At 42.9% G+C, this 27472-nt stretch overlaps 1 protein-coding gene across 1 annotated transcript in view; it reads left to right on the top strand.

Moving 5' to 3' along the window:
* KDM5A (lysine demethylase 5A) overlaps positions 1 to 27472 on the top strand; it is a 374123-nt gene that overhangs the window by 56415 nt on the left and 290236 nt on the right. Inside the window, 1 exon segment of the mRNA XM_033952792.1 lies at positions 5617 to 5751. Coding sequence (XP_033808683.1) covers positions 5617 to 5751 — 135 coding nt within the window.

The following is a 27472-nucleotide window of genomic DNA, read 5'->3' as shown; positions in this document are numbered from 1 at the left end:
ATTTGCAGCCCCTCACAACCATCAGCTGCCCCAGTTCTGCTCCAGACTCTTCTCTCCTCACCGTCTGGCACCGGATGCATTCCTTCTCGATTGGACGGATCGGTTCCTCTATGCCTTTCCTCCTCTACCTCTGATGTTGCGGACTTTATCCAAACTCCGCAGGGACGGAGCCACCATGATCCTCATAGCTCCCCGGTGGCCTCGTCAACACTGGTTCTCCCTCCTGCTTCAGCTCAGCTCCAGGGAGCCCATTCCTCTACCTGTGTTTCCTACTCTACTTACACAGCAGCATCAGTCTCTACTACATCCCAATCTGTCTTCGCTCCACCTGACAGCTTGGTTTCTCTCGGGCTGACCTCTCCAGGAAATCTATCTCAGCCTGTCCGTCTCATTTTGGACGCCTCCAGGAAACCTGCCACCCTCCAATGTTACCATCAGAAGTGGACCAGATTCTCCTCTTGGTGCCTCCGTCATCATCACAATCCCACCTTTTTAGCGGTGGAACCTGTTCTGGACTACTTGCTCTCCCTGTCCAACGCAGGCCTCAAGTCTACCTCAATCAGAGTCCATCTCAGTGCCATCACGGCATTTCATGAGCCTGTCCTAGGAAAACCCCTCACGGCTCACCCTCTGGTTTCCCGATTCATGAGGGGCCTCTTCAACATCAAACCACCTCTGAAGCCTCCTCCGGTCGTCTGGGACCTGAATGTGGTTTTGTCTGCCCTCATGAAACCTCCTTTTGAGCCACTTGCCACAACTTCGCTCAAATTTCTGACTTGGAAGATGCTTTTCCTCATTGCCATCACCTCTGCCAGGAGGGTTAGTGAGCTTCATGCACTGGTTGCCGATCCACCGTTCACTATTTTTCACCATGACAAGGTGGTTCTGCGCACCCATCCAAAGTTCCTCCCCAAGGTGGTCTCAGCTTTTCACCTCAACCAGTCCATTGTGTTGCCTGTTTTCTTCCCGAAACCTCATTCACATCCCGGGGAACAGGCATTGCACAGTCTTGATTGCAAGCGTGCCCTGGCTTACTATCTTGATCGTACAAGGGCTCACCGCTTGTCCCCTCAGCTCTTCCTGACCTTCGACCCGAATCGTTTGGGTCGACCGGTCTCTAAACGGACGCTATCCAACTGGCTTGCAGCTTGCATCGCGTTCTGTTATGCTCGGGCCGGTCTGTCACTGGACGGTGCTGTCACGGCCCACAGGGTGAGAGCTATGGCCGCTTCTGTTGCTTTCCTCCGTTCCACACCCATTGAGGAAATCTGCAAGGCGGCCACTTGGTCCTCAGTTCACACATTCACTACTCACTACTGTCTGGATGCTTTCTCCAGACGGGATGGGCACTTCGGCCAATCTGTACTTCAGAATTTATTTTCCTAAATGGCCAACCATCCCTCCTCCCTCTTTGTTAGCTTGGAGGTCACCCATGCGTAAAGAATATGCTGCCTGCTTGTCCTGGGATAAAGCACAGTTACTTACCGTAATAGGTGTTATCCAGGGACAGCAGGCAGATATTCTTACCTCCCACCCTACTCCCCGGGTTGGCTTCTTAGCTGGCTTATACTAACTGGGGACCACGCACTCCTCCGTCGGGCGGGAAGGCACTCGCGCACGCGCGGTGCGGCCAACTAGAACTTTCTAGTAAAAAGGTCCGTACCGAGGGCTCCGTCGGTGACGTCACCCATGCGTAAAGAATATCTGCCTGCTGTCCCTGGATAACACCTGTTACGGTAAGTAACTGTGCTTTTAGTCTATAGCTGCGCATGTGAGGTTTTTGGAAAAAGATTTTATATAGTTACAAATTAAAATTGTGTAAAAAGTAGTAATTGATTAGACAATCTATGGCACAGTTCTTCAACCGCCGGTCCGCGGACCGATGCCGGTCCGCAGAAAATTCCTGCCGGTCCGCACAGGACCGGCGAGATGGACCCGTTAAATTTTCTGCCCCGATGGTGTTTGCAGAAATCTTCTGTTCCTCCCAGCCTCGGGCGATCAAGACAGGCGGTCATTCCCTCTGTGAGTCTCGCCTATGCGGAAACAGGAAGTTGAAACAAAATAGGCGGGACTCAGAGAGGGAAGGTCCCGACGTTTGCAGCCTGTCTTGATCGCTGCCCCTGCTGAGTCGCCGAAGAGGGCCGCGGGGAAAGTGCAGGCAGAGAGAAGATGGTCAGCGTGTCGATTGGGGCCATCAGCAGCGTTTGTGCTGAGTCTGCCCACGTGCAGGATGCGGCGGGTAGGGGCCTCCGACTCGTCTTGGGCGGCTGGGCCTGCGGTGCAAAGCTGTTTTTGCCGGCTTGGGGGGGGGGTCGCGAATGTGCAGGGCACAGCAGGAGTAAGATCATGGGGAGCCTTCAACAGTGGCTGTCTCCTCTCCTAGCAGCTCTGTACTTACCAGGGCAGTGATTCACTTTGGCAACTTCCCCTTTCCTCAGAGGCGGCAACGGACCCAAGGCTGCCTAAGGAAATCACTGCTGCAGGCAAGTACTGAGAGCTGCTGGAAGGAGAGGAAGCCACTGTTGGAGGCTGGGAAGCTGATGGATAAAGGGAGAGCTGCTACTGCACCTGGAGAGAGGTAGAAAGAGAGATGCTGCTGGGAGGGGAAGAGGGAAAGAGTTGGGAAGAGAGCTACTGTTGGATAGGGGGGAGGAGGGAAGGGAGAAGGTAAAAAGGAAGGAAACAGCTGGCAGGGAGATTAGAGGAGGGAAAGGGGAGAGACAGGAATGAGAAAGTAGAGAGAGATTGATGCTGGAAATGGGGTCAGCAGAGAAATGAGAGAGGGATAAAGATGCTAGATCTGGTGTAGGAGAGATAAAAATGAAGAAAGCAGTGAAGCTGGAATGAATGATGTAAAAAGGAGAGAGGAGGCACAGGCTGGATGGAAAGGGGAGAGGGGCATAGAAAGAAGTCAGATACATATGGAAGGGGGAGAGGCCAGACAGTGGATGGAATGGGCAGATGCTGGAAGGAAGAGTGGAAAGAAGATGAAAGCAGAGACCACAAAAGGTAGAAAAAAATCATTTTATTTCTATTTTGTCATTACAATATATCAGATTTGAAATATATATCCTGCTAGAGACATAACTGTGGACTGCAAAGCCTAACACTATTCCTGTCATGTGTGACTGCAGTATTCTGTTAGCATGATATTTCTGTGTAGCATTCTGTAATAATTTGGCTTGTTCAGTTTTCTTGATAGTAGAGGGGATATATGTGAAGGGGAGGGGAGACAGGGGTTTTGTTGGTCCTTGTTCTGAATATTTATATTTATAAAATGACAATTACAGAATATTGTTTCTTTTTATACTTTAATAAAATACGTTCAATATAAAATCATAACTGAGGCTTGTGCAGATGGGATCAGATGGTTTGTGGGGACCGAGCTTGCGGAGATGGGGCGAAAATGTGTTTTTTAAAATTTCGGTCTTAGTAGTTTGCCGGTCCACAAAATAATTCTTTTATTTCTGCCGGTCCACGGGTGTAAAAAGGTTGAAGAACACTGATCTATGGCACAGTTCTTCAACCGCCGGTCCATGGACCGGTGCTGGTCCGCGAAGGATTCAGGACTCCGCCGCAGCAAAAGGTGCCGGCGTCAGCTGACGTGCAACTTCCTGTTGCCGTCACTATGCCGGCACTCCTGCCTGCCACCACCGACTTCTGCCGCGTATGTCTCCGCACCCCCAGAAAAGCAGCGGCAGGTCTGTGTGCTTTTAACTTTGACACACAGCTGCCCCTAGGCAGTATTTTAGCGCGGTTTCATGAGGCAGCCTCGGGGCCTTTGGTAGGCTGGCCTACATCGCATCATCAAAGTGGGCCAGCCTACCAAAGGCCCCGAGGCTGCCTCATGAAACCGCGCTAAAATACTGCTTAGGGGCAGCTGTGTGCCGAAGTTAAAAGCATACAGATCTGCTGATAGCCTACATAGAGGAAACATTTGCTGGAGAGGGAAGGAAGGAAGGGAGAAGGGGTACTCCTGGGCAAAGGAGGAGAAGGGGCTGCTGCTGACAGGGGAGAAGGGAAAGGGAAGGGACAAGAATTACTGTTGGATAAGGGGAGGAGGAAAGGGAGAAGGGGTATTCCTGGACAAGGGAAGGGAAGGGGATACTGTTGACAGGGGAGAAGGGAAGAGACAAGAATTACTGTTGGATAAGGGGAGGAGGAAAGGGAGAAGGGGTACTCCTGGAGAAGGGAGGGGAAGGGGATACTGCTGACAGGGGAGAAGGGGAAGGGAAGAGAGTTACTGTTGGATAAGGGGAGGAAGAAAGGGAGAAGGTACTGCTGGACAGGGGAGGAGGAACATTGGAAGGAAACAGCTGGCAGGGAGATTAGAGGAGGGGAAGGAGTCAGGATGGAAAGGAGAGATCAGATAAGGGAAAGGGGAGAGACAGAGGAATGACAAGGTAGAGAGAGATTGATGCTGGGAAGGGGGGTCAGATGAAAAATAAGTAAAGAGGGACAAAGATGCTAGATCTGGTGTAGGAGAGAAGGGCATAGAAAGAACGCAGATACCATATGGGAGGGGGAGGGGTAGAGGGCAGACAGTGGATGGAAGAGGCAAATGCTGAATTGGAGAGACAGAGGGCAGACGCTGGATGGAAGAGAGTGAAAAGACGATGAAAGCAGAAACCAGAGACGATAAAAGGTAGAAAAAAATAATTTTATTTCTATCTTGTGATTAGAATATATCAGATTTAAAATACGTATCCTGCTAGAGCTGATGTTAGACATAACTGGGGAGTGCAAAGCCCAGGCAGTGCGTCTTTAGCTTCTAGCTGTCTTAGGGTTCTCTCTGACCAGGAGGCAGTTGCCCTAGTTGCACTCCCCCTAACATCATTCCTGCCATGTGTGACTGTGGTATTCTGTTAGCATGATATTTGTGTAGCATTCTGTAATAATTTGGCTTATTCAGTTTTCTTGATAGTAGAGGGGATATATGTGAAGGGGAGGGGAGACGGGGGTTTTGTTGATCCTTGCCCTGTATTATTTATATTTATAAAATGACAATTGTACAGAATATTGTTTCTTTTTATACTGTAATAAAGTATAACTATTTGAGGCTTGTGCGGATGGGATCAGATGGTTAACGGGACCGAGCTCGAGGGGACAGTGCGGCAATGGAGTTTTAAAAATTTCAGTCTTATTAGTTTGCCGGTCCACGAAATAATAATTTTATTTCCGCCGGTCCATAGGTGTAAAAAGGTTGAAGAACACTGATCTATGGTTTTGGCCAGCTGTTCCTTTTGTGGAATGGGTTATAATATCAACTGATTGACTTTGACAGAACTTGAATTTCAGTGGTAAAGTCCATTCTTCTGTTTTGTGAGATGTACACAAAGTCTTTGTATGTTCAAGGTAGACTAATGTATATGTTTTGGATGTCAGTAGTGTAGCTCGGTTTTCTTTCTGTGCTTTTGACTATATCCAGCATTTCTGGTGCATGGTCATACATCTAGTACTAGCTTTAAGGTATGAGGGGGGTTCCTTGTAAACATGAAGATAAAACTGAATTAGATATCATGTAGCTCATTAAAGGGAATGATCTGTAGCTGTGGCCTGGATAATGCAAACTCTTCATCAGTGAGCTTTATATACTGTTGTGCTCTGATCCTGTAGGGTGTACAAAAGTCAACATTGAAACTTGAAGAGACAGTGAAGGTGAAGGAGCCTTACCCTGACATCCAGGCTTCCCCAGAGCAGGGCATGCGAATGAATGCGCCACAGAAAAGAACCAGGCATGTCAAGTCAGAGGTACGCACATTGCGCATCCAGGTGAAGCAGACCATAGCTGGAATTTTTACCATTGTGTTACTGCTGTTTGGAGGTTTCTTGACCCAGTTATTAGATGCAACTAGGAACTTTCCAGCTTTACAGTATTACTGCTTCCTTAGCAACAGCAGCAGTTGAATCCAGAAACTAGTGGGATACTGCACATCTACCAGGAGGTGGAGATAGAGAACTGAATTGCAGGTGCTCCTCTTGGATGGAACCCTTCCTTGCCATTTAGTATACTTTATCTCCAGCAGGAGGATGGATGCCAGTCGTTGGGCTCCTGGTTTTACTGACTGAAAATCAATCAAATTCACTGAAAAAGTGGATTTCACTACTGTTGCTAAGGCTTCAGTTAGTGCAGGGGTGTCAGGCTGAACAGTGCCAGCTTTGGGAAGTTACACCTGGGCCCTACCGCACCCTCCCTCCGGTGTTTGAGGGTCCTATGGTCTTTGTATTTTTTCTTCTTTCCCAGTTGTTTTTTTTTTTTTTTTAAAGACCGTTTAGAAGGAGTAGTGTTTTGCACTATCTTTCTCACTGAAACTACTGTCTCTGCAAATTGTGAGTATATATTCGTTTTATATTGTGCACGGGTGTTCGGCATGCGAGTTCTGCGAGTAAGGTGTGCGTTTTTTATGTCTGCTTATTTGTGTGGCTCATGGCAGGGGGTGTTAAGCGGTGTTTGCACTGTGGAAAGCGGCGTTTGCCGTTGAGCCTCTATTTGGCAGGCTGCTCTGTTGGTGCCCTCGTGGAATCCAATATGGCGGCGGGGACAGTGTGATTTCCCGTGCACCTGAGGCGGCTTTATTTGTCCCGACTTAAGTGAGCCTCATGGCTTCTGGTTCATTGGGTCATAGACAGAAATTAGGAGCAGATAGGGATGATAGTGGAGCGTCTTTGGGGCTGGGCTCACTGGATCCAGCGCTTCTACATGTTGGTTCTTCAGCAATGCCGTTTTCCCCAGAGTTTGTGTTATTGATTCATTAGGCTTTTCTTATGTGCAGATCCACTGTGGTTCTGTCTGGGATGTGTTCCTTGGACGATTGCCTTTTAATGGATCAGCTATCGGGGACAGCTGGGGTCAGGGCTCAGAGTGCTGAAAGATGTAGGATGGAAACTGTGGCAGCGGTAGACCCTGCTCTGAGCCCTGATGGGTCTCCTCCTCTCACAAGCTCCATGATGGATGAGGATTTGCAGGATCTGCATGATTTGGACATAGGGGAGTCTCGGTTGAGTGAAGCAGAAAACCTTCAGTCCTTCGTCTTTTCCATAGAGAGGCGCTGCCCGCGTTTATTACTAAGGTGTTCCAAGGGCTACAGATTTCTCAGGACGTGCCAGTCATCTGCGCCACCTTACCCTCTCATGGCTAGCACAAAGAAGTTCTCCAAGTCCTTTCTGGTTCATGAAGCCATGGTGGTAGCAGTTACCAAAAAGATCACCCTTCTAGTGGAAGGGGGGAGGGTTGCTTTGAAGGACATGCAGGACAGAAAGCTGAAGGCGTTAAGTCGTCATTTATGGTAGCCCTGACTTAGCAGGCAGCGGTGTGTAGTTTGTATGTGGTTCGAGCCTGCGTGCAGTGAGTGCAGTACATGACAGATGGACTGGTGGAGGCTGGTGCTGTCGTGCCTCCAGAGTTTCCGGATGTGGAGACAAGGTTGGCATACTTAGCGGATGCCTTGTAAGATGCCATTCACACTTCAGCTAAACAGGTGGCTCTTTCAGTGGTGTCAAGTTGGTCCTTGTGGCTTCGTCATTGGGCGGCGGATACGGTTCTAAGTTATGGTTGGTTCACCTTCCATTTTAGGGCCGTTTATTGTTTGAGGATTTGGAGAATTTGTTAAGGATTTCGGGGATTCTAAATCCCAGCGTTTGCCAGACGATAAGCCTAAGAGGTCCATTAAGGCACAGCCAACCCATCCATATTTTAAAGATACCAAGAGGTATAGGCCTTGTAAGCTGTCTTACCCTTCCTCTTATGGGTCTTCTCTCCCTTCAAAGTTGAAATTTACTCAGAAGGGTTCCTTTCGTCATGCCAAAGCCTCCAACTCTGTCATCCTGTCCTCAGGCCTCCAATGTTTCCCAGTGATGGGGTCTCGGCTCCTTCCATCGATGTGATAGGAGGACGGCGGAATGGGCCAAGATCACTTCCGATCAGTGGGTCTTAGACATTAATTGAGACGGTTACAAGTTAATTTTCCTTTCCCGTCGTAGATTCTTTCTTAGTGTTCCCGTGTTCAGGCACTGCCAAAGTGGCGCCGGTGCAAAGCTGTGTTTCCAGTGCCTCAGGAGCAGCGGGGACAGGGGAGATACTCCATTTACTTTGTGGTGCTGAAGAAAGGGGGGGTCTGTCTGGCCGGTTCTGGATCTCAAGCGAGTCAATAAGTTTCTCTATGTCGGACACTTCAGGATGGAGACAGTGAGATTGGTGATTGCTGCGGTTTAACTGGGCAAATTTCTTTCAGCTCTGGACCTTGAGGAGGAATACTTCCATATCGCCATCTGGCCCCCGCACCAATGGGTTTACCCATACTTGGATGATTGGTTGATCTGGGCTTCTTCCCATCAAGGAAGTTTGCAGGTTCTTCAGAGGGTGATTTTTCTGCTGCAGTCATTGGGCTGGGTGATAAACTTTTAGGAAAGTTCCCTCATTCCTTCCCAGTTGTTGGTGCATCTGGGAAACAGATTAGACACGGCCCAGGGGGATGCTCTTTCTGCCAGAGGACTGGGGCGTGAAGTTGCATTTGCAAGTTGGCTTGCTGATACAAGTGCCACGCCCAAGGGTGTGGAATTTTGTCCAGGTTCGGGGCTCTATGGTGGAGGCTCTGGAGGTAGTTCAGTGGGCCCGCTTTCATGAGGCCTCTTCAGGAGTCTCTTCTCTCCCAATGGTATCCGGTGTCTCAAGATTACAATTGTCGCCTTTGAATGCCCCAGGCCCAGCGCAGCATGGATTGGTGGCTGGACAGTGCCAGTCTTTTTTTTAAAAAAATTAATATCTATATCATTTTACAATTTAACATCAAGCAATACAGTCTTGAAAAGAGATCAGAATATCCAAAATGAGAAAAATTTAACATATATACTAGGAAATACAATCGGCTATTCAGTCCACAAAATTTGGAATCAAGAAAGAAAATAAATTTTGATTAATTGAACAAAATTATATAGATATAGAGTAACGGCAATGGATATACCCCCTATAGCCGATAGACAGGTCATTCATCCACGGACTAAGAAACCAACCCTTCTTTTGGCCCTAAAAAAATCTAATAACTATTTGGGCTCAAAGAAAAGGAAATGATAAATTTTTGGACTCAAATGTTAGAATTTTTCCAGACCTAGCTTTTAAAACCCAGAGGCGTAGAAAGGAGTTCTTGGCCTCGTGGCCAAGAACCCTGGCCCTTAGGGCTACTTTTTTGCTTAAATTTCCAGAAAAATGTTTTATTTCTTATCAAAGTGCCAGTCTTTACCAAGGGATGTCCATGTGACCCTGGAGTGGCTGGTGGCCACAACAGATGCCAATATGACCGGCTGGGGGGGGGCTCTGCCTGCAGGCATCGGTGCATGGCATGTGGTCCCTGGAGGAGGCTTGGTGTTCCATCAATCTCCTGAAATTGAGAGTGATCAGATTTACCTAGTTGGAGTTTCGGAATCTGATTCAGGGCAGGCCAACAGGGTCCTCTCAGACAGTGTCACGGCAGTCATCACATCATCAGGCAAGGGGGCACGAGAAGCCCTCAACTAGCTCAGAGGCTTGGACTGTGCTTCTGTGGGCTGAGTCATGTCTTCCACTTTTGTCAGTGGCTCACATTATAGGGTCGGTCAATGTTCAGACGGACTTCCTCAGTAGAAATCTTCTATATTTAGGAGCATGGGAACTGTCGTAAGAGGCATTCCAACTCATAGTTCAAAGGTAGGGGCATCCGGAGTTGGACCTCATGGCCTCGGCTTGAAATGCAAAACTTCCTTGTTTCTTCAGCAGATGTCGAGAACTGTCTTCCGAGGGGGTGGATGTGTTGGCTTTCCTGTGGCCTCCAGGGAGCCTTTTGTATTTCTTTCCCCCCCCTCCCGGCCAATGATAGGCCAAGTGTTGCATTGGGTTGCTCGCTTCAGGGGGAAAGTAGTCTTTGTGGCTCCGGATTAGCCATGCCTTCTGTGGTATGCGGATCTGCTGGGTTTGGCATTGGGGATTCCTCTCCTGCTGCCGGTAACGCCGGATGTGCTAACGCAAGGTCTGATACAGATGGATGATCCCTCCCACTTTGGTTTTAAGGCCTGGCTATTGAGTGGTCAAGGCTGAGGCGTAAGGGATTTTTGTAACAGGTTATTTCTACTCTGCTGCAGACAAAGAGGACTACATCCATAGTTTTATGCCCAAGTTTGGAGAGTTTTCGAGTCATGGTGTAGTCAGTGGGGTCTTTCCCCTTTCCAGGCTTCTCTATCTCATATTTTAGACTTCTTACAGGATGGAGTATCTATGGAAATCATTTTTTTAATGATGAAAATGAATACAACAAGAGTTAACAAGCAGCAATTGAACAAAGAAATGAGCAAAGAGCTGTGAGCAAAAAAAATTGTCATCGTCAAATATTACATTACTCTCCTCCTTGTTATTGCCCCCCCCCACACACACACACCCCCCCAAACAGTACTAGCAGAAAGGAACTAACCAATAGCCCAAGGTCCTTGTGTCTGATAGGCCTGGAAAGAAAAGGGAATAAAGCACAACCACTTAGTATCCTCCTACTGTCAACCTAGCAAGCAAACTGCAGTGAACAACCCCCCAACCAACCCCTCAAACCCAAACCCTAGAAGAGGAAGAAAAGAGAGGAGAAAGAATATGAATATATATATATATATATTAATAAATATATAAAAGAAAAGAGTTTTGTGTGAACTAGGGGGGAAACTAGAGGGGAAGCAACCAGGCCATCAATGAATCCATCCCAGCTCACCAAGGAGGAAAATCCCCAAACCAGAGGGAAGTTAGATCTTCAAAGTGTTAAGGATCTAAGGATCGAACTACGAGCTCGATGAGGTAAAGAATTAATATATGGTTCCCAGGTTTGAAGGGAAAACTTAGATTGGTGAAAGGAACCACACACCCTACCTTTCTAAAGAATCATAAAGGCTTGTAAGCGATGAATCCATGCCCAATAGAATGGTGGGTGTGCCAAGGTCCACTCCCCCTAAATGGTCTTTTTAGCCAAGAGACCAGCTTTATGAACAAATAATTGCCCCAATTTGACTGTCAAACGAAAAGCCTCAAATTTATCAAGAAGAAATCCCACAGGGGAGACAGGTATCGACTGCCCCAACAAATATTCCAAATAGCGGATTACCCATCTCCAAAAAACCTTAACCACCGGGCAACTCCAAAAAGCATGGAAAAAAGTATTGGAATCCAGTGCATTTTCCACATTGGGGAGAAACCGCCAAACCCGCCCGAAATAATTGAACTCGCGTAAAATAAGTTCTGGAAAAAAATCAAAACTGACACTCCTGTAGTTCAGTGGAGCTTGAATGAGTAGGAATACAGCAGATATAGCTACTAATATCCAAATCCTGAGAACGTAGTCCCAACACGGGTGCCTAGGTTGTGCATAAAGACTCCTAAGATCTAGCAGGAGTAATCTGATACAGGGCTTTATGCAACAGCAATACTGTGAGGCTTGTATCCAGAAACTGGGTGAAAAACCACTGAAGCTTACCACCTAGACCACAGTGAAGACTCTCCACCCCCAAAGAATGTACATAGTGCTTTAACTGCAAATAAGGAAAGTGATCAGTGGCCAAAATCCCTGCTTTTTGCTAAACCATCTGACCAAAGTAATGCTCCAATAAGGTCACCCCCGCTCGCCTCCACCTCTGAAAAGAGAAGTTATCCCTTCCCGGGGCAAACTGAAGATTTCCCTGAATCGATAATTGGTCTGAAGTCCCGGGCTGCCCACCCAACAAAAGAACCAAATTTTCTCAAGTATCCCGAAGAGAACCTAATAAAAAGCTAGAACGCAAAGAAACAGGAAGGACCACCCGAGGAATATGGAATAAAGAGGACAAATTCCAAGGATGATAGATGTCTAATTTATAATCAAAACACGTATACACCCCCTACTCCAAAATCCAATCACCCAAATACCAAAGAAGACAGACATAATTGTATTTATGCAGATTGGAGACTCCCATCCCCCCTTGGGACCAAAACCCCAGAAATGAATGAAAAGCTTCTCTGGGTTTCCTGCCTCCCCCTCCCCCCCAAAAAAAAGAGTGACAATAATTTATACAACGCATGTAGGTCTTTTTGAAGAAGACGGATGGGGAGCAACTATAAAACAGAGCCAGCTTGGAAAAAGTAACATGTTGAAAGCTGAATTCTACCATGTAAAGAAAGGGGGAAAAACCGCCACCTCTCCAACCTTTGACGAGAGTAATCCATCAACAACTGAATATTATAGTCCTTAAGAGAAGCAGTAGACGGAGTCAGGTAAATCCCTAAATAACAAAAAGAGAAATCAGCCCATTTTAAAGGAAAGCTCCCCCTCCAGCCCTCCTGGACTACACTAGAAGTATCTAGAGCCAAAGACTTGTCAAGATTGAGCAAAACCCCAAAAAATCTCCATATTCCTTCATTACCATCAACAGAGCTGCCAGAGAATTTTCTGGGTAAGTGAGATGCACCAAAAGATCATCTGAAAAGCCGAAATGGTAAAATCCAAGACACCAATACAAACTCCTCAGATGTCCGGAGTTTGGAGAATATTGTGAATCAAAGGGTCCAAAGAGAGAACAAATAAAAGAGGCAATAAGGGGCTGCTTTGCCGAGTGCCCTTTCGGATCTCAAACGGTGCCGTTAGCACCCCATTAACCCATATAAAGGCCGTAGGGGAATCATACAAAGCTCGAATAGCATCAAAATAAAATCAGCTAAAACCATAATGACGGAGGATGGCAAAGAGAAAAGGACCTAGAAACCCGGTCAAACGCCTTTGCCATGTCAAAGCTAACTAATAATGACGGAAGGTGTTGTTGAACAACATGTTCCAGAGAAGTCAGAATGCAACGAAGATTACGCGCCACTTTACGGTCCCTAACAAAACCCACCTGCGGAACCGCGATAAGACCAAGGAGGATACGCGCTATGCCATTAGCCAAAATTTTTGCAAAGAATTTTGCCTCAGTGTTCAGAAGTGAAATAGAGCGATAAGAGCCCGGCAGGTCGGGTCCCGACCAGGTTTCAGAAACATTGCAATATGGGCCTCCTGTAAAGATGGCGATAAAAGACCCCTGTAATACGTATGTGTTAAAAATAGATGCCAACACCGGTGCTATTTCTGTAGTAAGCAGCTTATAAAATTCTGAACGAAAGCCATCTGGATCTGGGCTTTTCCATAATTTGCTAGAATTAATGACCAAAGAAACCTCGTCAAGATGGGAGTGCTCAACATTTGCTGTTGGGCATCCAACACTTGGGGGACAGCGATGTTAGCCAAATAAATTTCCCCCGGCATCTCCGCAGATCAAGGGGAATTGTATAGCTGTTGATAATACCTCTGAAACACTTCCACAACCTCGGCATCCATATGTACCAAAGTATCATCTTCATGTTCTACTTGCAGTATTCTAGTGGGCCCCGTGGCTGCACACACTAAATTAGCCAACAATTTCCCTCCTTTTATTGCCATGTAAGTAAAAGCGGTACTTAAAATATTGAAGGGACTGTGACGAACAAGCATGAATTAACTCATTCAGAGAAACTTGGGAAGCCAAAAGAGCAGCTTGACGCCGGGGAGTAGAATGACAAACGTACCAAATCCTATCATCCCTCATCTACTTCTCCAAACGGAATATCTCCCGATCCTGGGCTTTTTTTCCTAAAACTGAAATAGGCAGTAATCTCTCCGTGCAGGACCGTCTTCGCCGTCGCTCAATACAGAATCGGATTGTCCAAATGAAGAGCATTATGAAATTGAAAATCATGCCATTTCTGAACCAGATGATCCAAAAAACCCGGGTCTGTATATAGTTTTGGAGGAAATCTCCACCGACGGATGCCATCTCCCGACTTACCCACTTCTAATGTACACCAAATGAAAGCATGGTCAGAAACACAATACGGTCCAATCCCAGTGGAATAAATATTAGAAAATGGGCTTTTAGAAAGTAATCAATAATCAGTCCGAGACTGTGTGCCGTGGGCTTGGGAAAGGTGAGTATAATCGCTCTCGCCAGGATGCAACTTGTGCACCATATATCAAGGAGATCAAGAGAAGAACAGAGATAAGGAATGCCTCTAGAAGAGTCCAAACGCTCTTGGGACCTGGGATTAGTTTTATCCAAACTAGGGTCATGGACCACATTGAAGTCACCCCCATGACAATAGGGAACCCTGAGAAATGCTGCAAAGCTCGAAACAAACCAAAGTAGAAAGCTTTTTCATAACTGTTTGAGGCATAAACATTACAATGCAACAGTGGCCTATTTAAGATGACATGAGCAAGCACAAACCGACCCGAGGGATCTGCCCACACATCTTGCACCAAAGATTTCCGAATGAGAATCAAAACTCCAGCCTTCCAATGAACCGCCATAGCTCCAAAAACCCGGCCCACTCACCATCTCATGAATTTCTTATGTTCAACAGAGGTCGGGGTGTTTCCTGCAAGAAAACCAGATCGGCATGATGTCTATTTAAAGTTTGCAATATCTTTTGTCTCTTAACAGGGGAAATCACTCCATTAACATTCCAAGATATTAACTTAATCATCTAATATTACCCAGAATATTGGAGGAGTGTGTGGCACAGTGGTTGGATCTACAGCCTCAGCACCCTTGGGCTGTGGGTTCAAACCCCGCGCTGCTCCTTGTGACCCTGGGCAAGTCACTTAATCCTCCATAGCCCCAGGTACGTTAGATAGATTGTGAGCCCACCGGGACAGAGAGGGAAAAATGCTTGAGTACCTGATTGTAAAAACCACTTAGATAACCTTGATAGGCGGTATATAAAATCCTAATAAACTTGAAACTTGACAGTAAAATAAAAAGAATAGAGGTCTGCAAATCCAACCGGACCCACTGAGCCTGCCCAAGAGCAGCCAAAACCAACCATGCCCTCACATCACCCTGGCCAGACATACAACCCCAACACATACCAGCCCTGAATCTAACATGCATAAGGGTTATTCCATGTCAAGTGGAACAATACTGAAAACCGCCCATGCTCGACCCCCCCTTGAAATCCAACCAAATTTTTACAGGGGTATTGTCTAGGGTCTCAAATGAAACTCTGCAAAATTTTTTGGATCTATCTCAATTTGGTCAGGAGCTAGGGTGGTTGAACAAATGCAATCGATCCACTCCCATGCCTCGTGTGACCTAAAACGCCAACTTTGCTTAAGCTACCTAGGAGTCTGAAATTTTGCAGTTTGGTACAACACCTTGGGGCAAGTTTCTGTGCCAAGTTTGAAATCTTTTGCGAACGTGCTTCCATTTCTACAGGTCAGCAAAGTAGGCAAAAAAATTCACAAATGAAAATTTTTGGCAAAGTTTGGCGCCATACTGCTACTGGTAGGTAAGTCAGCTGAGGGTACAACTTTACCAGCAGACATGAGGTACTTCCACGATTTGCAATATGAGCTTTTACAGTCAAGTGAAGCTGAAGATATGACATCCAAAAAATATGGCTTTATGCATTTATGCAAATTTTTACTGTTTTTCAGATTCAAATATCTGTATTTTTTTTTTTTTATCATTTGAAAGAGCATGTATGGTTGTTTTTGCTACAGAAGTTATCCTATTTCATCTTGGACCTGATCTTTCTTTGAGAATTGATGGTTTTAAGATAAGCATTGCTTGCGTAAACATGTTATGTTGAAGGGTCATTGGCACTTCATTGTGAATTTGCAGTGGAACTATATTGATCCGAAAACTCATAACCAAGCTTTGCCAGCCACAAGTACTTGTCTCGTACTATGCTCAGCGTTTGAAAAACTTACTGTGCTCTTTTGCAAGATAACAGTCAAAACGTGCATTGGCTTGTGCAAACTACTTACTGCGTGCAAGCCCAAATGCATAATCATGTGATTCACAAGAATGTACGCATAGCTGTAGTAGTATGTCTAATACATGCAGCTTTTCTGAACATGTTCTGACTTGCAGCTATCACAGCACAGTGGCTGTATGAACAAGTCTGGCTTTAAGGTTTATCATGACCTTATAACACCATATGACTTCATTATTTGACAAAGCTTGCCTTTGGTGTGTTGCTTTCTGTCTATTCTTTCTGTGCAGCATCTGGTTCTTTCCCTAGTTAACTAGGCTATACCTGTGTGTATTTTGGAAACTTACTCTGCACTTGCTGACATGTACAACTTGCTTTGCTCTCTTTTCATTGTGTTCTTACACTATTTTTCACCTTACTTTTATTCTGTATTTTTAGGTGACTCTTATATTATGGAGACTAATAATAAGCTAGAGCCCTGCAGTATTGGAATCTATGATAGTTCTGAGTGCCATAAACCATCTACCTTCTATTCTGAAGAAAGCTGCTTGAAACTTATTTCTGATTTCTCTTTGCCTGACCAAGAATTAATTAAAAGACGCTCTGGACTTTCTGCTTTGTCCATGGGCGCAGTTTGAATTTCTACAGAAAATCTGCTGTAATCTGTTTAGAAAACAGAATCACAGCAATATCAAAGGTCTACGCCCAATTGATCTTCATGCAGCTGATCATTTAAAAGCTATCATAAAGCACAAGTTTAAACCAGGCCAAAAGCTTTACCCAAGATGTAGGCAAGACTTGCATGTCAAACTGCAAGATCTAAGTAGCCCTAATCTAATTCTGACAGTGATGACCCTACCAATGCATCTGAAAACCTCAATGCCAGCTTTTCACCACTAGGAATCTCTCCTCTAAAGAGTCAACGGATTAGCAAACAAAATTCTTTAAGTTATGCTAAACGCAAACTCTCTGAAGCCCATAATGGAATTGCAGACCAAATTGCAGTTATTGGTGACTTAACTCCATCTGATATCAAAGCAGAACCAGAAAGTGGCCAATGTAAAAGGTGTTCTGACTATGACCTTTTATTGACTGAACTGAAGCAGAAGTTGGAATTATCTAGTAATAGGGAGAAAATACAAACTCTCACTCTTGCTCCACACAGCTGGACTATTGAGAAAACTGCTTTGGAATGTGACGTTTCAACAAGAATGGTTAAAAAGGCCAGGAAGTTGAAATAGCAGAGTGGCATTCTTGCTGTTTCAGCAACAAAGAGAGAAAAAGTGCTTGCTCAGCAGATTACACAGAAAGTCCTGGATTTTTATGAAGGCGATGAAATCTCTAGAATATGCCCAGGCAAAAAAGATTGTCTCTGTTCGGATCAGTGCTGAAAAGATTGCTATTGTACAATCTGAAGGAATTCTGTACCACCGATCGCAGTCAGCATGGGCCTGAAATTGGGTTCTCGAAGTTCTGTGAGCTTCGGCCAGAGTAGTATGTCACAGTCAGTTCATTCAGGGACTCATTCAGTCTGTGTCTGCACAATCCACCAGAATGTGAAACTTATGCTTTAAGCAATTGCAGTTCCAGATGAATAAAAAGTGCTTCTGAATAAAACTGTCTGTAATATGAACTCAAAAAACTGCATGTTGCAGTGGTGTGAAATATGTCCTGAGCAGATCCCTCTGGAGGAATATTTTACTGAGTTCTTTGGTAAACATGATCCAGATGATATCATTGAATTTAAGCAGTGGATTCACACTGATCGGGATACTTGACAGTTATTCATAGAGGACTTCACTTCCAAATTAATTGGAAAAATTTCTAATTTGGCTAGCCACCATTTTATTTCCAAGTACTAAAGTGCTTATCTGAAGGAACTGAAAGCAAATATAAAGGAGGGGCATGCTATTGTTTTGATGGACTTCACTGAAAATGATTCCTTCATCGTTCAGGATGCAGTATAGAGGGTTTTACTGGGAAAAATAGCCAAGCAACATTATACCCCTTCGTTGTCTACTTCTGCAATCTTGATATCCAAAGCCTATGCATATGCATGATCAGTGAATACTTGCGCCACAATATTATTGCTGTTCTTGCATTTTTGAGGAAGCTTATTCTGCATCTGAAGAAAGTCTTGCCTGTCTTAAGCCATATTCACTACTTTAGTGATGATTCTGCTCTGCAATATAAAAACTTCAAGAATTTCATTAACCTCTGCAGCCATGATACTGACTTTCAAATTACTGCTGAGTGGAACTTCTTTGGCACCAGCCATGGCAAATCTCCATGTAATGGAATTGGGGGAACAGCCAAGTGTTTAGCTGCCCATGCCAGCTAACAACGCCCTCTCAATAACCAAATTTTGACACCAAGGGATATGTTTGAATTCTGCGATAAATCTGTCTTAGGAATCAAATTTTTCTTCATTGCTAAGGAAGATATTGAAGCAATAAGACCTGCTCAGGAGCAAAAGTTTAGTATGGGCCACACAACGGCTGGAACAAGAGAAAATCACCAATTTAAGCCCTTAGACACTGCTAGATTCTGCATTATTAAAATTTCAAGTGACACCAGCTCATTCATTGCCAGTGTCTTAGAGTCTGATACTGATCTCAAACATTTCCCTACCTTTCAAGCATCCAGCTTTCAACCTGGTCAATACTTAGCTTGCATATATGACAATTCTGGGTGGATTGGTCATGTATGTGAAATTTCAATGGAAGAATGTAACATCCTGGTTAATTTTTTGCATCCACAAGGTCCTGCAGAGACACATACTGGATCCCTGAACAGCATATTATTGCAGGCCTTAATGCACCTATGACCACTTTATCAGGCACTTATCCAAAAGCTATTTTGGCAAACATTGACCAGACTTTCAAAACCATATGCAAGAAACTGAGTTAAAAGTTGAATTTATGTGATTTCTTGATCTTTGTCAGTATGTATGCGCACTTTAAATAAGTGTGGTTTTTGCACTTTTCTTTTTTGTCTTTAATAAAGCTTAGAAATTTATATGGTATTATCTGACTATTGGGAATGTCTTTCAGACAATGGATCAATAACTGATAAATATGTGGTCTCAATGTATAATACACTTGTCATGATCTTCTCGACCAGTGGCAGTGGGTATATGAAAATGCATGGATTGAGGGAAGGAGATAATAAAACAGTAACAATCTGAACTTAACTGTGAAACTTCATGTACCTTGTTCATTTGCATATAACATAGTTTGTGTTATACATGCCTCTTTTCAATATTAAACATTCGTGCGCATATACAGTTATTGCTTATCGGGTCCAAGATGAAACAGGATAGCTTCTGTAGCAAACAACATGCTCTTTCAAATGATTTTAAAAAACAAAAACCAAACTACATATTAGAGATATTTGAATCTGAAAAACAGTGAAAATTTGCATAAATGCATAAAGCCATATTTTTTTAATGGTCATATCTTCAGCTTCACTTCACTGTAAAGGCTCGTATTGCAAATCTTGGAAGTACCTTGTGGTACATGTCTGCTGGTAAAGTTGTACCCTCAGCTGACTTACCTACCAGCAGTAGTATGGTGCCAAACTTTGCCAAAAATTTTCATTTGTGAATTTTTTTGCCTACTTTGCTGACCTATAGAAATGGAAGCACGTTCGCAAAAGATTTCAAACTTGGCACAGAAACTTGCCCCAAGGTGTTGTACCAAACTGCAAAATTTCAGACTCCTAGGTAGCTTAAGTCTATTCCCTTCAGTACCTTGAATGTTTCGATCATGTCCCCTCTCAATCTCTTCTGCTCGAGGGAGAAGAGGCCCAGTTTCTCTAATGTTTCGCTCTACGGCAACTCCTCCAGCTCCTTAACCATCTTAGTCGCTCTTCTCTGGACCCTTTTGAGTAGTTCTATGTCCTTCTTCATGTGCTGGACGCAGTATTCCAGGTGACGGCACACTGTGGCCTGGTACAGCGGCATGAATAACCTTCTCCAATCTGTTCGTGATCCCCTTCTTTATCATTCCTAGCATTCTGTTTGCATTTTTTGCCACCGCAGCACATTGCGTGGATGGCTTCATTGACTTGTCGATCAGAACTCCCAAGTCTCTTTCCTGGGAGGTCTCTCCAAGTACCGCCCCGGACATCCTGTATTCATGCATGAGATTTTTGTTTCCCACATGCATCACTTTACACTTATCCACGTTGAACCTCATTTGCCTATAAAAATATTAGGCGTTTTGATAGATGATAAACTTACATATCACGATTATATTAGCAATACTGTTAAATCATGTTTTTATAAACTACGATTAATTCGCTCACTCGCCAAATTCTTATAGCCTGAATCCATTAATATTCTAATTCACTCTTTAATAATATCTAAAATAGATTACTGTAATTCCCTCCTCCTTAACGTTACTCAAAAAGAAAAAAGAAGGCTGCAATTAATACAAAATACTGCCGTGAAATTGATCTACAACGCAAAAAAATATGACCATGTTACCCCACTGTTAATTAAATCACACTGGCTTCCGGTAAACCATCGTATTACTTTTAAATTACTGCTTTTAGTTTTTAAAGCCTTAAGTTTTAATGAACCTCAATTCATCAACAGGTGGCTAATCCCTTATAGCACAACACGATCTCTTCGCTCAACCTCTTATAATCTTCTCTCCGTTCCCTCAATGAAAGTTATAGGAATCAGACGGCACGATATGTTCTCAGTTATGGCCCCCCATTCATGGAATCTTTTACCCCAATATATTAGAGAACTAAAAGATTTAACTTTATTTAAAAAAACGTTAAAAGCATTTATTTTTAAGGATGCTTATGACTCCTAGTATATTAAATATCGATTTTTTTTTTTAAAGCAGCTAACATTACCCTCCTTTTTGTTCTTACCTTTTATGTTTTTTTCCTCTCTTCTATCCAAACATTGTAACTTTTTCCCCTCTTCCCCTCACAATTCTTGTAAGTTTTAACCCAAAAAATTATTTTAAATGTACGTGCTTAGTATGTTAAGTTTAACTCATAACAAAAGTTATTTTATATGTTAATGCTAACATTTTATTTGTATATTTTATTTGTATATTTTATTATGTTGTACATCGCCTAGCAATTTAAATAGGCGATTCATCAAGAACAAATAAACTTGAACTTGAACTTGCCATGTTGATGCCCATTCCTCGAGTCTGATCTTCGCAATCCCCCTGTCTTCACTACTCTGAATAAGTTCGTAGCGTCTGCAAATTTAATCACCTCACTCGTCGTACCTATGTCCAGATCGTTTATAAAGATGTTAAAGAGCACAGGTCCAAGCACCAAGCCCTGCGGCACCCCACTGGTGACACTCTTCCACCCTCGATGCCATGGCTCGCAATTTTCCGAAATAGTTCATGTGGAACCTTGTTGAACGCCTTCTGAATATCCAGATATACAATGTTGAAGTAGTCTTCCTGGCTGGTAAGTCAGTTCCACTGGATTTGTGCGCACACTTCACTAGAGCGGTCACGACTTCTTGGGTGAAGTCCAAAGGCTTTTCCTTAGAGGAAATTTGTAGGGCCACGACATGGTCCTCCTCGAATACGTTCTCCAAGCATTAACGTTTGGATGTGGCCTTGCAAGGGGAGTCTGCACTTGGTGCTTTGGTTATCACAGAGGCTGCGTTGGCTTCCCACCTTGCTGAGGATTGCTTTACTACATCCCACCAGTCTTTGGATTCATCTATTGCTGTTGCTAAGGTAGGAAAAATTATACATTACCTGTTAATTTTCTTTCCTTTATATACTGCAGATGAATCTGGAATCCCACCCATTCAGGATTTGAGATTTTTCTGCAGTTGCTTCCCACTGAGGGTTTTTTTTGCGGCATTGTTGATTGTTGTTGGTCCATGGTTGGACTTTTGTTCTGGGAAAGAAGTTTTTTATATACATGCAGTTATGTGGTTCCTGATGCTTGTTCAAGGAGCAATACTAAATGGCAAGAAGGGGTTCCATTCAAGAGGAGCACCTGCAATTCAGTTCTCTATCTCCACCTGCTGGTAGATATGCAGTATCTTACTAATCTCTGGATTCATCTGCTGTGTCTAAAGGAAAGAAAATTAACAGATAAGGCATAATTTATCCTTTTTCTTGTGTTCTCGGAGAGCTTTTTTGAGCTTTTTTTGTTTCAAGCATTGGCAGGTATCTGCTTGCTTTCTTTGCAGTATTCCTATGATAGTGTGACTAACCTGTTTACCTCACTTTGACACTGGGTGGATTTGATTTAAATTGCAATTTAAATTGATAGTTAGACTGTGACATTATTAATGGATTAATAGAATTCATTTACAAAGAATTTTAGGCCCTCTTTTACTAAACCGTGGTAGATGTTTCTACCGTGGCCTGTGGTGCTAAATGCTCCTGTGCTTCTCCAACGCTGAAAGGAATTCTTTGTTTGCAGTTCTTTGTATTCAGGTTTAAAGGTAAATTCCTTTATTACTGTTGGATTTTAAATGAGCACTGCACTGATGTTTATGCAGACCTTTGTGTATAGTTCTGGTTGCTACCTCCTGCTGCAGTACTATGTTCTCTGAACTGGAAGGTTGAGGTGCAGGGTTGTAGATGGCACTGTTTGCAGTGTGTGCCTGTGTGGTTTTGACTTCTGCACAGACTCTTAATCATGCCATATCAACTTTCTTCATGTGAATCGTGCTTAAATCAGCGTGTAGTGCTGTGTGGTGCCTCCCTCTCTGTAACTGTGGCCCCATACAGGAAGCAAAATTCAGCATCAAGAAGAGGGAAGAAAGTAAGTAACCTGTTGGGGACACCTTGAGAGGGGATTGGGGGGAGCATGTTTTCCACTTCCTCAGGGGTGTCCACTCTGTTACAAATCTTGGTATCATCCGCAAAAAGGCAAACCTCAATCTTCTGACCCTTGACAATATCGCTCGCAAACATTGAACAGAATTGGCCCCAGCACGGATTTTTGAGGCACTCCCATTACTCACCTTTCCTTCCTCCGAATGAATTCCATTACCACCACCTTAAATTTAGCCTGCCAAGTTTATTCAAGAGCCTCCTATGAGGACCCGTGTCAAAGGCTCTGCTGAAATCTAAGTAAATTACATCTAGTGCATGCCCTCGATCCAATTCTTAGGTCGCCCAGTCAAGAATTCAGTCAGATTCGTTTGGCATGATTTACCTTTAGTAATGCCATGCTGCCTCAGATCTTGTAACTCATTAAATTCTGGGAAGTTCCCCATCCTTTCCTTCTTAAACGCTTTTATTATTTTTTTCAATAACTGAAGTGAAGCTTACTGGCCTTCATCTCTGCGACCACTGTTGTGAAGTAGAACCACATCCACTCTTCTCCAATCCTACGGAACCTCTCCTGTCTCCAAGGATTTATTGAACACATTTTTAAGAGAACCCGTTGGAACCTCTCTGAGCTCCCTTATTATCCTGGGATGGATTCCATCTGGTCCACTTCAGTTTTTAAAGTTGTTCATAAACACTTCTGTGAATGGCATGGTATCCACTCCATTCTCATTTATAACTTTTGCCAGCCAAGAGGGGGCATGGCTTGGCAGCACATTGTAATGGACGGCTAATCGTGACGCTTCTCATCTCTGGGTGATTTTAGGCTCTCTTCTTCGACAATCATGGCTTTCCTCTTATTTCTAGCAAAAGGATTTTGAGATATAGAATGGCTTCTACCAGGCAATCAAAAATTGAAGCGGCTTTCATGTCAGGAGGTAGCAAAAAAAGGCAGAAAGCAGACCCGCTGACTCCCTCAAAAGTCCCGCTACCCAAAGAAGCTGCAGAGAATATTTTTGATAGCGCTGAGCTTCTTTTTTTTTAGTTCCAATCTTTTTTATTGAAAATTAACATAGGAAAGAGAAACATTCAATAACAACAACAGTTCACAAAAGTTTGTAGTGCAATGTAGAGCTCATACAATATATAAATAAAAAATTAGAAAATGAAGCAATTATAAATTGAGTAAGTAAACGTCAATGGGGGTCCAAAGGGATTGAACGGACAGCTTCTGATGATGTTGTAATTTTTCTGCTGCATGCTGTTCAAAACATTTATATAAGCATAGGAAATTCCACCAGAAGGTAAAGTTCAACCTGGACGCCGATTTCCAATTCTGAAGAACCTGTTGGATGCCTACTGAGATCATAATCTCAATCAATTTGCTTTCACATACACAGAATTTAAAGCATGGATGTAGAGAGCGCATTATGATTATGTTGAAGGAAAGATCTGTAGTACAAGCATTTGTCTCGCATATACAAGACCAAATTTTAACCCAAAATGGTTGAATCTTAGGACAGGAAAAGAGCATATGCTTAAGCGTTCCTTGAGATGTCATACAATGCCAGCAATTATCATCAGAAGAGAGGTTTGCTTTTTTCATTTTATATGGAGTCCAAACTGCTCTCCACATTACAAATAGTAAAGATTGAGACATACTAGCTGATAATAAGGGTCTGTTAATTTTAGACCATAATTGACACCAATCTTTATCTGACAGATGCCCACTGAGGTCATTGGACCATCTAGTAGCTATATCCGAGGAGGGGGTATAACAGGATTCTCTTAATATCTTATAATAAAATGCCATAGCCTTACCCATAGCAATGGTCAGAGTACTCCAGGAGGATAGACATGCGATGTCGGAAAAGTGTAAAGTAGAAAGGAGAGAAGTAAGAACTGACCATTGATGTCTTTTAGAAGCTAGCGTCGGGAAATGAGCACTGAAGTAAGAAAAAGGTAATAATTCGGATCCAGCAAATAAAGATCGAACCTGCCAAACACTAGCAGCTCTCCATGTCTTCCAATTGAAACATCTTTTGTTATGTTTTAGAGAGGTATTATTCCAAAGTGCCATATCTTTGTGGGAGAAAATGGAATTAACTGCTATTTTATCCAACGTACGTAGTGCAGTAAGTGTTGCTGTAAAAAGAGGGAATTGTTTCAGATGTTTGGGTAAGGACATGGTAGGGAGGGCCTGCAAAGGTATAGGATGACATATGGAGGCTTCTAGGTTAAACCAAGAAGGAGCGATAGATGAGTCTGCTGAAGCATTATAGGACAACCAATAGGAGCCATACTTAGCTAAAGAAGCCAAATGATAATTTTGAAAATCGGGAAAATTAACCCCCCCCATGAAATTTAGAAGCCCTTAATTTATTAAGTGCTATTTTAGGTCTTTTACGTAGCCAAATAAAAGAATTCAATTGTTTATCTATCCATTTATACAACTGTGGTTTACATAAGCCAGGAAGCATGATGAGTTTAAATAAAATTTGAGGTGATAAAGTCATTTTTATAGCAGAAATACGACCTCATCATGTAATATATAGTGGTGACCAATTAGTAATAGTGTGATTAATCGAATCTTTTAATTTGGTGATGTTATATTCCATAATAACCTCAGGGTCTTTGTGTACAAAAGTACCGAGATATTTTATTGGTAAGGTAGACCATGAGAATTGGAAATCTTGTATATCAGATTGTGATGCGTGTTCATTAAGAGGAAAAATGACGAACTTTCCCCAATTAACTTTATAACCTGAAAATGAAGAGTATAAATTAGTTATGTGAATGAGGGCAGATACAGATAGCCGAGGATTTTTAAGAAAAAGCATAATATCATTAGCATATGCCGCTATCTTAAAATCTCTAAGCAAGGTAGGGATTCCCTGTATGTCCTCAGATTGTCTAATGGAGGATAAAAAGGGTTCTAATGATAAATTAAATAAAAGAGGCGAAAGAGGGCAGCCCTATCTTGTTCCCCTTTTTAAGGTAATTGGATTTGAGAGAGAATTATTTATTAAAATTCTGGAGCATGGATTCCGATATAATGCTTGTATCCAAGCTACAAATTCCTCACCAAAATTATACGCTGAGCTTCTGTACAAACTTAGAAACATTAAACAAATGCTGTTAGAAGTGAAAGAAGAAGTTGCAAAACAAATGGAAATAGCTAATGTTTGGGTAATGCAACTGGAAAATAGGGTAGATAAAATTGAACATGGATTCATACAATACCAGAAAGATCATAAAATATTAAATGGGGTGACAGAACAGATGGAAGATTATGAGAACAGGGCCAGAAGAAATAATATAAGAGTGTTGGGACTTAAAGAGGGTTTGGAGGGGTCTGATCCTGTCTCTATTTTTGGAAGAATTCCTGCTGAAATTACTGTCATTAACATTATAATTTCCGTTGGCAATTGAACATGCCCATAGATTTCCAACGAGGAGAGTTAGCAGTCAAGTGGGCCCAAGCCCGATGATATTTAGAGTACTGCGGTTCCAACAGGCGCTGGAAATATTTAAATTGGCAAAGGCTAACAGGAATCTACAGTATAAGGAATCTAAAATATTTTTTGTTCTAGATTTTGCGAAGATGGCAGCCAACGTGAGAAGGCGGATTCTTCATTTTAATGCTCGGGAATTTTCTTTCTGCTCCCATGTACACAAATCATTTTCAAGAATATTTTTGTTTCAGATAAATTAGTTCAGCAGGTTACAAGAGCCAGCATAGACCCAATTATTTTATCAGATCATGCTGGAGTTTGGATTGAATTTAAATTTGCTGAACAAGATTGTACTAGACCTGTTTGGAGATTCAATAATACATTGCTTGCAGATTCAAACTTTCTTGAGGAATTTCAATTAAAAATGAATGAATATTTTCAGATCAATGCCTCAGAGGAAATCTCTTTAGAAACGTTATGGGACGCTTTCAAAGCTACTATGAGAGGGCAGATCATTTCGTATTCGGCACATATTAAGAAAAATGCTAAAAATGGAATTTTCTAATTTGGAGCAAATTATTAGGAATCTAGAATCACAGTTGGCCTTGAAATGGGAACAAACTACTTTACAGGCTCTCTTCAAAGCTACATATAAATATAATGAGATTTCCTCACAATTGGCTAGGAAGGATTTGTTTTCTCAGCAGGTTCTGTACTATGGAATCTCGAATAAAGCGGGAAGATTATTGGCTAACTATCTCAAAGCCAAAAAAAAGTAAAGATTGTGGCTTTTACAGATGAGAAGGGGAATACTTATTCTCAAATTGGACATATTTTAAATCAATTTCTGAAATTCTACAAAGCTTTATACTCTTCTGAGTTTTGTTCAAATAAAGAAATTGAGGGATTATAGTTTTTAAAGAAAGGGACCAAAAATTCCCGAGCAAGAGAAGATGTAGAAGCGCCTATATCACTGAAAGAACTTCAAGCAGCGTTGAAGTCCCTTAGAGTTGGATCTGCTCCAGGTGGTGACGGTTTTACTGTAGAGTTTTACAAATCATTCCAAATTACCCTATTATCTCAGCTTTTAAATCTATATCAGGCTCAACTAATTAAAGGTTGCATTTTAGGTACTATGGCAGAATCTTTAATTATTGTTTTGCCAAAGCCAAATAAAGATCCCTTATTGGTTTCATATTACAAACCTATTTCTTTGATTAATGTAGATGGAAAACTTCTGGCTAAGTTATTGGCGTTACGCTTGGCCAAGGCTCTCCCTTATATTATTGGTATGCACCAAACGGGTTTCATTGCTCAAAGACATTCTTCAAACAACACCAGACTGGCTTTTCATATGTTAAATTTAACGAAAGTCATGAAGATCTGGCCTTCTCTGTATTTTTGGATGCAGAGAAGGCTTTTGATCGAGTGGAATGGACCAATGGATTGGTTTGGTATTGGATTCAGATTTA

This window comes from Geotrypetes seraphini, chromosome 7 (genome assembly GCF_902459505.1).
Source record: "Geotrypetes seraphini chromosome 7, aGeoSer1.1, whole genome shotgun sequence".
NCBI lineage: Eukaryota > Metazoa > Chordata > Amphibia > Gymnophiona > Dermophiidae > Geotrypetes > Geotrypetes seraphini.
This window is presented reverse-complemented; position numbering and strand designations above follow the sequence as displayed.